This window comes from Cinclus cinclus, chromosome 16, assembly GCF_963662255.1.
Source record: "Cinclus cinclus chromosome 16, bCinCin1.1, whole genome shotgun sequence".
Lineage (NCBI taxonomy): Eukaryota > Metazoa > Chordata > Aves > Passeriformes > Cinclidae > Cinclus > Cinclus cinclus.
The window spans coordinates 12,616,469-12,629,029 of record NC_085061.1 but is presented as its reverse complement, the minus strand read 5'-3'; the positions used below and the strand labels follow the sequence as shown (position 1 = coordinate 12,629,029).

Sequence of the window (12,561 nt, the reverse complement as noted above, 5' to 3'; positions counted from 1 at the left end):
GACCCTTTCCCTTTCCCCCCCCCTCCGATGGTACTGATCCTGAGAGGACCTCCCTGCTGGGTGTCCCATCACGCTGGGAGGATTCAACTCGTGTGGGGAGCGGCACCATGAGCCAGCCGTGACCGCAGGTAGCCGGCACCATTCCTGCTGTCAGCCTCGTCAAAGGCAGCGCTGGAGGCAGGGACATGCCACCCTCCGCACTCCGCCCTGCAGGGAGGCATCGGCCAGCGTGAGGAGGGGGCCGCGGGGCAGCCCCCGCCCGGTCGCCATTCTGGCCACCTCCCCGGGCAGGAGAGCCCGTCTCCAGACAGCAAAAGAAGCCAGGTGACCCACAAAACCTTCTGCAGTGCCCAAGTCCATGTTGGGGCCGTCCTGCCCCGAGCCCAGCACCAGCGAGCCACCAGCGGGAATTTCATTGCCCTGCTGGAAGCCGGAGCCGGCAGCCAGCAGCCTCCTGTCCACGTAGAAGCGGTACTGGCCCTGGCCGGAGGACCAGGTGAGGCACAGGTGGTGCCATTTGCCATCCAGGAGCGGCATCACCGGCAGCTCCCGAAATTGCCCGTCCCCCACGATGAAACGTGCAGAACCAGGGCGATCCCCACCACGGCCACGCACGGCCAGCTCGCTGTGCCCGTCCTCGGTGGCGTAGGAGAGGAGAGCACCGAGGCGAGGGGCTGGGGTGGCCAGCCAGGAACAGAGTGAGATCGCCCGCAGCCCCCGGTGTGGCCCCAGCCCCAGGACGGCCCTGTGCTCAGCGGAGGTGTTGGGGAAGAGAAGGACGGCACTGGTGCGACAGGCGGGGGAGGTGGGCACCAGAGCGGGGGGGCCGTACCTACTCTCTCCCATTTGCTGGGGGGCTGGGGGCTGCTCCTGGGGGACCGTGGTTACGGTGGGAAGCACCGGTGCCATGGTTTGGGGTCCTGGTACTGCATCACGAGTGGTCTCCTCATCCTCCTCGGGTGCTCCGCCAGCCTCGGCATCAGCCGACAGCCACTGCCCTTCCTCCTGCCGGTGTTGCTGCCACCGCCTCGTCTTCGGGCGGCGAGGGCTGGGGGTGCTGGGGACAGCCTGGCCCCGGCTGCGGGCAGTGTCTGGCAGACCGTGCGGTTTGGTGCCAGCCTCCAGCAGTGCAGCTGGTGGTGGGTGGGTGACCAGGCCGTGTAGTGGGCTCAGGGCACCCACTGTCCCCTCCAGTCTCTTGAGCCTGCGGCGCAGCCGCCGGCCAGCGGTGGCCAGACGGGCCAGCTCAGCACCCAGGGCGGCCCGGGCAGCGTCGGCCGCCTCCGCCTGCTCCGCCAGTGCCTGGAAACGTCCATCGATGTTGTAGGAGATGTTGTAGTTGCTGGCGATGCTCTGGAGATGGTTCAGTGTCACCTCCTGGAGCCGGAGAAACTGAAAGGGAGTGGGATGATGAGGCGTGAGCCCACGTCCCCATGCCGGGTCCCTTCCCGACCCAAAATGCCGAGTGTCCCCCTGGCACAGGTTGGGCAGCACCCCCTCCCCGTCGCGGGAACCCACCTGCTCCTCCAGACGCCGCAGCCGCAGGAGCAGGGGGCCGGGGCGGGCCAGGGGCCCCGGTGCCCGGGTCAGGCCGCCCTGCAGGGCGGCAGCGAGGATCAGGCAGAGGGGCAGCGCCATCCCCGCCATCCCGCTGCCGGACCAGTTCTGCCTGCACGGCAAGGCCGGCCCTGGCCCCCGTGCTGTCCCCCCGGGCAGCCTCCACCATGATGAGATCCGCAGCCACCGCTGGCACGGCCCACCACCGGGGCTCCCAGCGCCGAGGCCCCGGGCCAGCGCTCTGCGGGGGCGGCTGGCCCCGGCCCAAAGCTCCCGGGCTCCGGCGTCCCGCGGCCGGGGCCAGGCCGGGGGTATTCGGCTGTGAGGGGCAGAAAGGTGTAGAGGGGACTCTGGGCACATGGCTGGATGCAGAGCAGGGGGAACAGGCCGGGAAGCACAGGCAGGACAGGTCCGGGCAGGGAGTACGGAGTGGTCAGTGCCGGCAGGACAGGGCGATGCGGCAGGATCACCACGAGGGGGCAGCACATGTGCACCGCAGCGCCACCGGTGGGCGGAGCTTTTATGGCAACGGGCGGGGCTAAAGCGCGGCGCTGTTGGGGTTCCGCCCTTTTCGTAAGCCCCGCCCCTCGCAAGCCCCGCCCCGTACCCTTGAGCCGTACACAAGATGGCGGCTGCGACCCTCGCCCGCCGGATCGGCCGCTCAGGTGCGCCCGGACCCTGCCCCGACCTCTCCCTGCGGGAGGCTCGACGTATCCCCGAGCCCCCGCTGCTTCTCCGTGCCCCTCCCTTGCCGCCAGGGTGTTCCACGTGTCCCCCTGCCGTGTCTTGGGCTGTCCCTGTATCTTCCCTGAGTGGGTCAGGGTGTCCCCATGACCCGCCCTGTCCGTGCAGAGCGCGTTTGGGGAGCGCAACAACCCACACTTGTGAGGGCTGCGCTCTTCCCGTCCTTACCTGTCTGTGTCCCCTAGGTGTGCTGCCCCTGTGCTGCCGCCCCTCAGCGTGGGACAGGGCCACGCGGCCGCCCCCCAGCCCCCTGCAGGCCCCAGGCCTCCCGCTCGCCCCATGTCGTTCCTTCAGCAACAGCAAGATCCAGGTGGAGCTGGACGAGAGCTCAGGTACGGCGGGTGGCACCTCTGCGGCGTCACCCTCAGCCCACGGGCATTGTGGGGCACAGGCAGGGTCCCTTGTACACCTGTCCCATGGTATGTGTGGCTCTGGGCATTGAAAGTCAGCAAAGCCCTAGATGTTGCAGCTGTTTAGGAGCCTCGGAGAGAAGCTTTTGGGGTTGGGAGTCTCACCAATTGTGGATACTTCATGTGGTTGGTGCTACAGGCAGATCCTGGTTGTCATTGTCCCCTGCCTCTGCCTTGTCCCGTCTGGGGGGTCACTAATTTGGGCACCGGGCAGAGTGGCAGTGCTCCATCAGGGAAGAGCTGTTGGGAATTTCTGTGACTTGGCTACCAACAAAGGTGCCTCTTCTTGTATCTTCCCAAGTCCTGCTTTCAGGTGCCTGGGTGTGTCCTCGTGCTGTTCCCAGCTGGCCATGTCTGCAGCACCCAGGCTAAACTCTCAGGGAGGACCTTTTGGGTAGGGTCAAGAGTTCATAGTCCTTCTCATGGTGCTGACAGGTTCTAGCAGGTGTGTGACCCCCTGGACACAGACTGTTAGCTGTGACAGAAGCTGCGAGCTCGACCTTCCCCATTGACCCCAGAAAGAAGGGAGCTGCTGGGCACCGTGACCTGGAAGGTGGCTGGGCTTTGGGACACGTGGGGTGCCACCACACATGGCCTGGTCTGTGCTCCAAGTCCACCACTCACTGAGTAACCCTGGCTTGTGGGTGGATCTGGTCAAAGCAGGACCTTGCTCTTGACTCTGCTGCTCTGGAAGCTTTTAAATAGCCAGGAGTGCTGTTGAGTGGGAATGGGAAGACAGTTTGGTGATGGAAACAGGGAGGTGGGTGAAGTTCCCCTGGGCAGGGCAGTGTGAGCTGCTGTGGGGAGGGTCTGATGTTGCTGTGTTTACCCTGCACAGGTGTTGCCATGATGAAGTTCAAGAGTCCCCCAGTCAACAGCCTCAGCCTGGAGTTCCTCACAGAGTTTTCCATAAGCCTGGAGAAGCTGGAGAACAACCGGGCCTGCCGGGGTGTGATCATCACCTCTGTGAGTGTTTGCTACTCTTTGGGTCACTGATTACTGGCACAGGGGGGCCCTCAGACACCCTGGATTGGCTCACCTCAATTGGCTCCCCTTGAACTGAGGAGGGGAGGGAGCTCTTGGCAGATGATCTTTCTTCTGTGCCCTTTTCTAGCAGAAGAATGGCAGCCAAGCGTGCCTTGTAATGAAAATCAAATTTGTTTATCTGCTAACTTAGCAAATTCTGTGACATCTCCTAGCTCCCCAGGGAGCTGCTGGGAGATGCCAGTGCTTATTTTCAGATGTGGTGTGGGGATAAGTTGGTGCCTGGTAATGGGACAGGACAGGTTTTGTGCTGTGTGGCTGATGTACTCACCCAGGGACCCTGACAGTGAGAAACCATGTTGGAAGCAGAGGCCCAGCATTGCAGGCCATGTTAATGGGGTAATCTAAGCTGTGGGAGCACTGGGGAGATATTTACAAAGCCCCAAAAGACCCTGATTTATATCACATATTCATCATTTTCCCTTCGCTCAAGCTGTCAGGCCAAGAGCTAAAGGGTCCTTCCTTCCCTGTGACTCTCTGTGATATCTTTTCTTTCCCAATTCCAGGCTGTCCCCAGAATATTCTCATCTGGCCTGGACATCACGGAGATGTGTGGGAAGAGTGTGGAGCACTATACTGAGTTCTGGAGAGCTGTGCAGGAGATGTGGCTCCGGCTCTATGGCTCCAACATGGTGACAGTGGCTGCAGTCAATGTATGTCCTTTGGGCCTGCCTTCCTTGGGGGTGGGATTGTCACCTGCTGTGGCTGCCTTGGACTGCGTGGACAGGGACAACTGAAAAACCAGGCTGAAATTCATCCAGGGATGTATCTGTTGGGGTGTTTGGGTGAAATTCGTGTCTGTCAGTTCTGTGGGGTGTGGGAAGGTGTGGAAGTGTGGGATGCTGCAGGCTCTGTGTAAGCTACAGGCACTGCTGGGTTACAGCAGCATTTCCAGCAGGTTTTGCTCCTCCAGCCAGCATTGTTGGCCAGCAGGGAAGTGCTGCTGGGGTCTCCGTGCCCATGGATGGGTCATTGCATTCTTGGTGTCTTGTTTTCGTTTTCCAGGGCGGTGCTGCCCTGGCAGCTCACGGTGGTGTCTGTCCACAGCCCCCCCGCTGAAGACACTTGGGTTTTCTCTCAGGCATCCTGTGCAGGGCTGAGCAGCACTGAGCCATGGAAAAGATGGTCACAAATGGAAGGGAAATCTTCCCTGTGAGGGGGGTGAGGCCCTAGAGCATATTGCCCAGAGAAGCTCCATCGCTGGAAGTGTCCAAGGCCAGGTTGGATGGAGCTCTGAGCAACATGATCTAGTGGAAGGTGTCCCTGTGTGTAGCAGGGGGCTTGGAATGAAATGGGCTTTAAGGTGCCTTCCAACCCAAATCCTCCTGTGATTCTATGAAACACTGATAAACATCAGAAAAATCTTCTTTAGGACTGTTTCAGATCAGGTGGTCAGAAATTTGGGGGACATCTTCTCTGTCTTCCTGGTGTCTGCCATGCTCTGGAGTGATCAGTAACACTGGGGGATATTTGTAACCATGTCCTGGACTCACTCTGTCCTTCTCTCTGCCAGGGGTCCAGCCCGGCCGGGGGCTGCCTTGTTGCCCTGTCGTGTGACTACAGGATCATGGCAGAGAACCCCAAATTCAGCATTGGCCTGAACGAAGCCCAGCTGGGCATTGTGGCTCCCTTCTGGTAGGCCAGTGCCTCCTACTTCTAGTATCATGTGTAGGTCTCTAGAAAGAATTCATCTTCGAGGAGTTAATTAATCAGTTCAACAGGTCACAGCAGTGTGGTTTGTGTGTCAGGGGTCAGGTATTTGCAGCTGCAGGAGATTACACCTCATTTCTGTCATGTCCTGCAGGTATCTGAAAAGCTTCCAGCCTGCAGAAGGTCCTCACATCCTGCACCAACAAGGATCTCAGTTCTGGCCCTGCAATTAACTCCAGAACTAGTGCTAGAAGATCTCATGGGTCAGACTTGGTCTGGGAATAGGCTTTTCTCTGGGTACATGCAGTCTATGTGCAAAATCCTGTGGTGTGGAGATCTCTGAAAGTACAGGGGTACTAAGATACTGACACACAGGCCCTTGTTTGCCCTAGGAATGTATAAATGCACTGTTGGGAAGGAGTTTTCAGTCACAGCAAGTGGGTACCCACAGGCACTGAGACTAAAAACAGCAGCTTTCATGCAGAGGATAGGGGTACTACCAAAAATCTCTCACATCATTTTCCCATTGTGACTGAGCCCACAGCTGCTGTCCAGAGCACTGAACCTGAGGAGTGTACCAGGATGCTTCTCAGAGCCCTGAGCCTGGGGAGTGGGACCAGGGTTCTATAAGCTCTTGATGTCTGGGTGAGCTGCCCCTGAGTGTGGCTTTCCCTCCCATCTCTTGCAGGTTTAAGGACACATTTGTGAATGTTGTGGGACACCGAATTGCTGAACGTTCCCTCCAGCTGGGTTCCCTCCACCCTGCACCTGAGGCCCACAAGTTGGGCCTCGTGGATGAGCTGGTGCCAGAGGAGAAGCTCATGGAGAAAGCTGCAGCTGTCATGGCACAGTGGCTGGCCCTTCCTGGTAAACCTCTGGCAGAAGAGGAGACCCGGTCTGAGTGGGAAGTGCAGATGGTGCTAGGGGGGCTATGTAACAGTGTCCATTAAAAGGGGAGGTGTGGTTTGTTGGAGGTAAGAAAGCTCAGCTCAGCGGTCCCAGCAGCCTTGGGTTAACAGAGAGGGACACTGTGCTAACGTTCAGGGCACGTGGCTCCAGCTCAGCTCTTCCTGCCAGCCCTGCTGAGTCAGTCTGGAGATGTCTGAGCTGCACAAACAAACCGAATCTCTGTCTGTCAGTGGAGGTGTTAGCCCAGGAAAGCTGCTGTGGAGCTGAGTGAACAGCCAGGATGAGAGCTCCTGGGCAGCTGCCAGGCTGTTTTTGTGGTCTGAATCAACTCTTGGCAGTCTGGGTGGCAGTGATGGGGGTGTGGATGAGGACAGGCAGACAGCACAGGCATCATGTGTTTGGACTACTCTGTGGCTGCAGCACAAGGTTCCTGGGCTGGAAGAGGGCTCTCCACAGATCTGAACTTTCTCAGCCCATGTCACCTCTCCTCCCTGCTGTCCTGGTGTTAGAGTAACACCAACCCCCCCCAGACTGGGGGAGCATGTCTCAGCTGTGCCCTCTCCTGACTTCCAGGAGGTCCTGTGGAGATCATTCCCCTAAATCAGAACTGTGTCTGGGTGGAGATGGCTTCAGCACCCGGGTGCTTGAGCAATTCAAGGTTCCCAGTGTGTGGATGGAGGGGATCAGTCCTCATTTCATTGTCACTAAGTGTGTGAATACAACATCTGTGCAGCAGATGTGCTACCACATCACTGCACCTGGCTGTGTGGGGGTGTGAGCAGATGTGTGCTGGAGGCCTCAGTTCCACCAGCCTCTGCTGCTCCAGCAGCATCCACATATCCATATGGAATGGCACAGGCCCAGGGATGAGCTTGAGGGAAGTGTTGCTGGCCTTTGTACAGCATGGTTGGCAGGAGCAGACTGTCTTGCAGGGATTGAAGGGATTGGTTCATGGGAGCTTAGAGCCGCAGCAGCTTCAGATAAGAAGGAATTTTGTTTGGTTACTGGTGTGTATTGGAGGTGGATATAGGGCTCTGGAGGGCACAGAGAGAACGAGGTACACAACTTTTTGTCATCTTTGCCAGTGGATCAGTCATTTTCCCACTAAGCAGTACACCATAATTTATTGTATGAGAATTGATCCAGTTCAGCTCCCAGCTGATGGGTTTTTCTTACCCCTTTCCCTCCTGCTTTCAAGAGCATTTTGCTGTGTGATCTCTCCCCATTAGATCTGCATTTGGTGGCATTGAGAGCTGGTCAGGGATAAGGAGAGGGCCTGTTCCTCATCCTTGCTGTCCTCTCTGCAGACCATGCCCGCCAGCTCACCAAGACCATGATGAGGAAGGCAGTGTTGGACCGCCTGGTAGCTCACCGGGAGGAGGACATCAAGAACTTCATCACCTTCGTCTCAAAAGAGTCCATCCAGAAGTCCCTCCGCATGTACATGGAGATGCTGAAGAAGAGGAAGAGCTGAGGATCCAGCTGGTCCCTGGGAGGTCGAGTCACCCTCTGAAATGCTGCAGTAGCTGTTGGTCTCACAGTGAAGCCACCTGCAGTGCCAGCAATCGGTGATGTGCCACCTGCTCCCACAGCCGCCCCAGCTGCCCCTTCCCTTTGTGCCTGTAGAGTGCCTGACACCATGCTGCCTTCCCCAAGGGCAGGGAGAGCCCACTCAGCCCCCCAAGGAATGGACAGGGTCTCAACACGTTGTGGCCTGAGCCCAGCGGTCCTTGGATATCCTCCCTCCTGTCCAGCAGTTAATCTTGAAATGAAGTTTGTCAATAAATCTTCAATGAGGTAGGAGATGGATGCTTCATTGGCTTGTCTGTGGTCACAGTGTCCTGGCTGATAGCCTGTCTCCAGGCTCTGGTTCATGGTGGGCAGGTGAGTCTGGGCACAGCCAGCTGCTGTCCGTCTCCAGACTGGGATCTGGGGCAGCCCAAGCACAGGACTTGTGGATGGGGTTGAACAGAACACCTTCATGGGGATTGGTGGGAGCTGGAGCTGGATCCTGGTCTGTGGCTGTGGGAGGAGCTCAGGCCACCAGCTTCACCTCAACTGGGTAGTGGTCACTGACTGCCAGGGCCTGGAAGAGGGCAAGAGGTGGGAGATGTTCAGTGAGCCACTCACCCCTCGCTGTGCTGCTGGGACTGGCAGGGCAGTCAGTTGCCATGCCAGAACCTTCTGCCTGCTGGAGGGGGCACACTGTCCCCAACCCCAAGACGTGCAACACACAAGGCTCCAGTTTTGGCATGTCTCATGGAGAGGTGCCCAGACATGGCTTGGGGTGGACACTGGCAGGGGCCACCTGCCCTCCAAGCCCCCGTGTCTCATCTGGGGCCAGTGATGGGTGGTTGAAGGTTGGTTTGGGTTACCCCATAGCTTGAGTCCTGCCCATGGAAGACCATAAAAAACACTGTGCATCTCTTCCCCACTGGGAAGTGAAGTGACCCGAAATAGGAAGTGATTCCCCAATCCCTGTTTCCACCCTTGGAAACCCTGAGCCCCTCAAAGAGACAAGAGCAGCCCTGCAACCTGGGCCAGCTCAGCTTTGGTGCCTGCTAGAGCCCCAAATCTAGGATCAGGTGTGATCCTGGCTCACCTCCTCCTGATCCAACTGGAAAGCACGCTGGAAATTGTAGATACCAGCTGAGTTTGACACGATGCTTCTCTTCAGTTTGTTACCACACACCACAATCCTGTTGGGGAGATGTGGGTGGATGGTGGGTGTCAGTCCTGCCCCTGCTGGCAGTGCAGGGCAGGCAGGGTGTTACTGGGGTGCCAGGGAAGGGGACAGGGGTGGTGGCAGCACTCACCTGTCGTAGGCACAGTCTGACTTGCCCACGGTAGTGTCGGCGCTGTCGGGGATCAGCCACTTGAAGATGTCGCTGCTGCGCAGGCGGATGGATGACCAGTCACTTGGATGGACGTAGGAACAGTCAGCATTGAAGTCCCCCAGGAACATCATGTTCTGCAGGGGAGATGGGAGGCTTGTGATGTGGGTGATGGGCTGTTCCTGCCCCCCATGGGGGTGGCAGGGACCGCCCTGTCATGGGACAGGAACAGGGCTCCCACCCTGCCACTCCTGCACCAGCTGTGCTCGCCTCAAAGCAGGGTCCCAGTGTGGGTCAGACAGTCCCTACAGCTCAGTGGTCAACCTTGGTGCCCCCCCAGTGCTGGTGACACTCACATCGGTCCCCCACTTGTTGATGATGGCCAGGTAGACATCGTAGAGCGCATCAATCTCAGCAACAGCATCATGTGGGGCTGAGTGCAGGGGCACCAGCACAAACTCCTTCACCTCTGCCAAGAGAGAGGGATATCAGAGAGCTGACCATGGCCACCGCATGCCACAGCCCATGGCCACTTGTTCCCCCACTTACTGGTGCTGGGTGCTGAGACCCTCAGGATGAATGGCTCCCGGCTGAAGACATCCTGAGGGTCCTTATACTGGTAAGTGTCCACCACAGAGACAGTGTCTGTCCTGTGGGGACAAAATGTTGGTGACCCTGGGACTTGGTACAATCCCTGTATCCCCTCCGTGGTGCTGGTGGCCCTGCGGTGCCGTGGCACACTCAGCAGCACTGCCAGCCCCATTACCTGTAGATAAACAGGTACATCTCCTTGTAGTTCTCCCGTCCCAGGGGACCACTGATCTCATAGTCATATGAGGATGTGGATGCACTGCAGAGACAAAAAGGTAGGACAGTGATGTGGCTGGGCCCATCCTGGATTGGCTTTGTCACGTCCAGGAACTGGGTGACCCCGGGGTTTGCACTAGCTGGTCCTGAACTACGGTCTCCATGGGTCATTGTGCCCTGGTGATGTTGTAATGCACATTTATGGTTTTATATTGCACTGAGGATGGTTTGTTCTGTTTCCCCTCTCGGTTTGTCTCCCCTTCCCTTAACCCCTCCCTTTCCCCTGGCCAGCCCTGAGTGGCTGTGACCCGGGCTTCCTCCGCCTCTGAGTTGGGAGTGAAAATACCCCGCGTTTCCCATACTCTCTCTCTTCTCCCTGGAACTCTTCAGGACAATAAACTTGGATCATCCCGGGAAGGAGAGCCTCCTCTAATCTTTTACCTTTGTCCATGTCAGATAAAAAATCCCCCATCTCTCTGACCCTGTGCTAGCCAAGGCAGGTCAGAGAGACCAGGGGGGAGATCCGACAAGGTTGTGGGGTGACATGAGCTATAGCAGCTCTGAATCCCCCAGTGCCTGTCCCCCAGGTGGCTGCTTGGGCACAGCATGACATGGGGTGGCTCCTACCACCCTTTCTCTCCAGGGACATTCCTCACCTTCATTTGCAGCAGAGCTAAATTAGGTCAGTGAGCAGCCTGGGGCTCTGCAGCACCCAGCGTCACCCTCCCTGCCCTGGCTGCTTTGTGGCCACGCTGGAGGGGACACGGAAAGGGTGAGGACATGGGCTGGGCACACTTGCTCAGGAGCACTGGCAGCCTTTCGACACGGCAGCAGCAACTTCCACACGGTCCTGAGGCATGCTCTCCTCCAAAATGGGATCAGCACCCAGCTGCTGAAGGGGCTGCCACCCTGTTGTGGGCAGTTTTAGCCCACCCCAGCAGCCCCTTTTCCTCCTAGGATGCCAAAACAACCCTCCTCAAAGCATCATCCACTGCTGGGTCCATCTCAAGGTCCTCCTGCCACTCACAGGGTCTTGGGGTGCAAGGTCTGCCTGTCCCTTCCTTCTCTCTTGCTTCTGTCCTGTCCTGTTGGATTTTGCAGACAGAGCTTTCCAGAGATGTAGTTCTTTCCATCCTGCGTGCTCTGGTGAACTTACAGCTTTCAGAAGGCATTTCTGTTACTTGTATTCCCATTCACATCACTGGGTTATTCCCAGTGTTGTTTTCAGTGCCTCCTCCTCACCCCAGCACATTTCTCCTATTCTTCTTTCCAAAAATAAACTCTCTGTTGATGGACAACTTTTTTTTTGTTTGTTTGTTTGTTTGTTTGCCTCTTACTGCTTAGGCAGCTTGGCTTTCCTTGCTGGTGCTGCTATCCCAGACCTAGCCCCTCTTGTACCTGTTGAGCTGCTCCATGAGCTCGGTGACGGCGCTGAGGTCGGAGTCACGCACCTCCTGCACTAGCACCACGTCATAGCGGCGCAGGACCTGCGAGGCCGAGAGGAACAGCTCAGGGCCAGTCCTCCATCCATCTCCCAGCCAGGCACCTGGTTCTGGCTTCAGCACCATGGGGACTTGCATGTCCCTTGATGCCAGGATGGCTGCAGGGAGGGCTCAGAGGGAGTGTGGGTTGTGCCTGACAAGCCACCAAGCCTTCATCCACCCAGGCCATCCTTAGCACTGAGATGCCATCACATCCCCACAAGTCTCTGGCACAGGAGCTGTGTTGGGGCTGATCCCAGCACACAGCCCATCCCCACCGTGCGCTGGCTGCACTCACATTGATGATGATCTCTGCCACTGCCTTGTTGGACATCTTGGTGTCACCAAAGGCCTGGATGTTGAAGGCACCGATGCGCAGCATGGCAGTGGCTGGGCACAGGAGGGCCACAGCCAGCAGGGACAATTCCAGTGTCACAGTCCCCATTCTTCCAGGATCGATGCTGAGTCACAGGGGTGCAGGGATGGGAGATGAACTCAGAACACTATTTTTGATTTGGGGTAGAGAAAAAAACAAATAGAGCTTTCCAAAGTCCTGGTGTGTGACAGTGTATCATGGTGGGCAGTGCCCAGAGCAGGCTGCAGAGGTGGTGTGGGCAGTCTGCCAGCTCACCAGCCCCAGAGGAAGATAAATCCTGTCCCATCGCTGTGCTTCGGCCTCTTCCAGCTCCAGGGATCACCCAGGTCCACTCCCCCACCAGGGTGTCTTCACTGCCCACCAGCCCCATCCACCACTGTCTGCATTCCAGGCACCCCAGGCTGTTCCACATCTTTAAACTTCACCACAGCCCCCACTACTGGGATAAGGAATGACTCCTCATCCCAACTTGTCCCAGTTCATTCCAGTCCCACCTGGTTGTCAGTTGAAGGTGCTGAGCCCGGATCCGTCCTTACCTTGCTGAATGCGCGGCACCTCTGCTCTGCCGGCAGCAGGATGGGTGGTTTTATTCCCAGCAGAGGTGCCGGCAAAGCAGGATGAGTCGGACACCCCCGTGGGGGTTTTGGCATGACTTTAAACTCCTTCCCACATTGGGAAACCAAAAATCCCACACGGTGACAGGGTGGGGCCAGCCCAGCCATCCCTGTGCTGACACAGCAAAGGACAAA

At 57.9% G+C, this 12,561-nt stretch overlaps 3 protein-coding genes across 5 annotated transcripts; 1 reads left to right on the top strand and 2 right to left on the bottom strand.

Annotated features, from left to right (window-relative positions):
• Positions 1 to 159: 159 nt before the first annotated feature.
• Positions 160 to 1,647, bottom strand: PTX4 (pentraxin 4). Its single transcript, XM_062503355.1, has 2 exons — positions 1,519 to 1,647; positions 160 to 1,392 (listed from the first exon to the last, which is right to left on the bottom strand). The coding sequence occupies exons 1-2, from the start codon at positions 1,645 to 1,647 to the stop codon at positions 160 to 162; spliced, it is 1,362 nt and encodes a 453-aa protein (XP_062359339.1).
• Positions 1,648 to 2,150: 503 nt separating this feature from the next.
• Positions 2,151 to 8,117, top strand: ECI1 (enoyl-CoA delta isomerase 1). Of its 3 annotated transcripts, XR_009933700.1 has the most exons (8): positions 2,151 to 2,222; positions 2,487 to 2,633; positions 3,550 to 3,677; positions 4,262 to 4,408; positions 5,269 to 5,390; positions 6,094 to 6,272; positions 7,622 to 7,882; positions 7,971 to 8,117. XR_009933700.1 is itself a non-coding variant. In XM_062503722.1 (7 exons), exons 1-7 carry the CDS (start codon positions 2,183 to 2,185, stop codon positions 7,786 to 7,788), a joined length of 930 nt encoding a protein of 309 aa, XP_062359706.1. In that variant the 5' UTR covers positions 2,151 to 2,182; the 3' UTR covers positions 7,789 to 8,117. The 3 variants fall into 3 exon arrangements, 2 of the variants coding, with proteins under 2 accessions (XP_062359706.1, XP_062359707.1); XM_062503722.1 differs by having other exon boundaries at positions 7,622 to 8,117; XM_062503723.1 differs by lacking the exon at positions 7,971 to 8,117 and having other exon boundaries at positions 6,094 to 6,379; positions 7,622 to 7,690.
• A 181-nt stretch (positions 8,118 to 8,298) lies between these two features.
• LOC134050480 (deoxyribonuclease-1-like 2) lies at positions 8,299 to 11,881 on the bottom strand. The gene is made up of 8 exons (XM_062503577.1): positions 11,735 to 11,881; positions 11,354 to 11,442; positions 9,915 to 9,998; positions 9,698 to 9,798; positions 9,505 to 9,617; positions 9,131 to 9,285; positions 8,917 to 9,013; positions 8,299 to 8,400 (listed from the first exon to the last, which is right to left on the bottom strand). The coding sequence occupies exons 1-8, from the start codon at positions 11,879 to 11,881 to the stop codon at positions 8,350 to 8,352; spliced, it is 837 nt and encodes a 278-aa protein (XP_062359561.1). The 3' UTR covers positions 8,299 to 8,349.
• Between the last annotated feature and the right edge of the window lie 680 nt (positions 11,882 to 12,561).

Excerpts from the sequence above, each read along its gene's own strand:
- PTX4 (XM_062503355.1), bottom strand. The coding sequence starts at position 1,647 with ATGGCGGGGATGGCGCTGCCCCTCTGCCTGATCCTCGCTGCCGCCCTG. Across the intron at positions 1,393-1,518 it reads TGCGGCGTCTGGAGGAGCAG|TTTCTCCGGCTCCAGGAGGT; the intron begins GTGGGTTCCCGC and ends ACTCCCTTTCAG.
- ECI1 (XM_062503722.1), top strand. The coding sequence starts at position 2,183 with ATGGCGGCTGCGACCCTCGCCCGCCGGATCGGCCGCTCAG. Across the intron at positions 2,223-2,486 it reads CCGCCGGATCGGCCGCTCAG|GTGTGCTGCCCCTGTGCTGC; the intron begins GTGCGCCCGGAC and ends TGTGTCCCCTAG. Across the intron at positions 6,273-7,621 it reads ACAGTGGCTGGCCCTTCCTG|ACCATGCCCGCCAGCTCACC; the intron begins GTAAACCTCTGG and ends TCCTCTCTGCAG.
- LOC134050480 (XM_062503577.1), bottom strand. The coding sequence starts at position 11,881 with ATGGGGACTGTGACACTGGAATTGTCCCTGCTGGCTGTGGCCCTCCTG. Across the intron at positions 9,799-9,914 it reads ATGTACCTGTTTATCTACAG|GACAGACACTGTCTCTGTGG; the intron begins GTAATGGGGCTG and ends TTGTCCCCACAG. Across the intron at positions 9,014-9,130 it reads TCAGACTGTGCCTACGACAG|GATTGTGGTGTGTGGTAACA; the intron begins GTGAGTGCTGCC and ends TCTCCCCAACAG.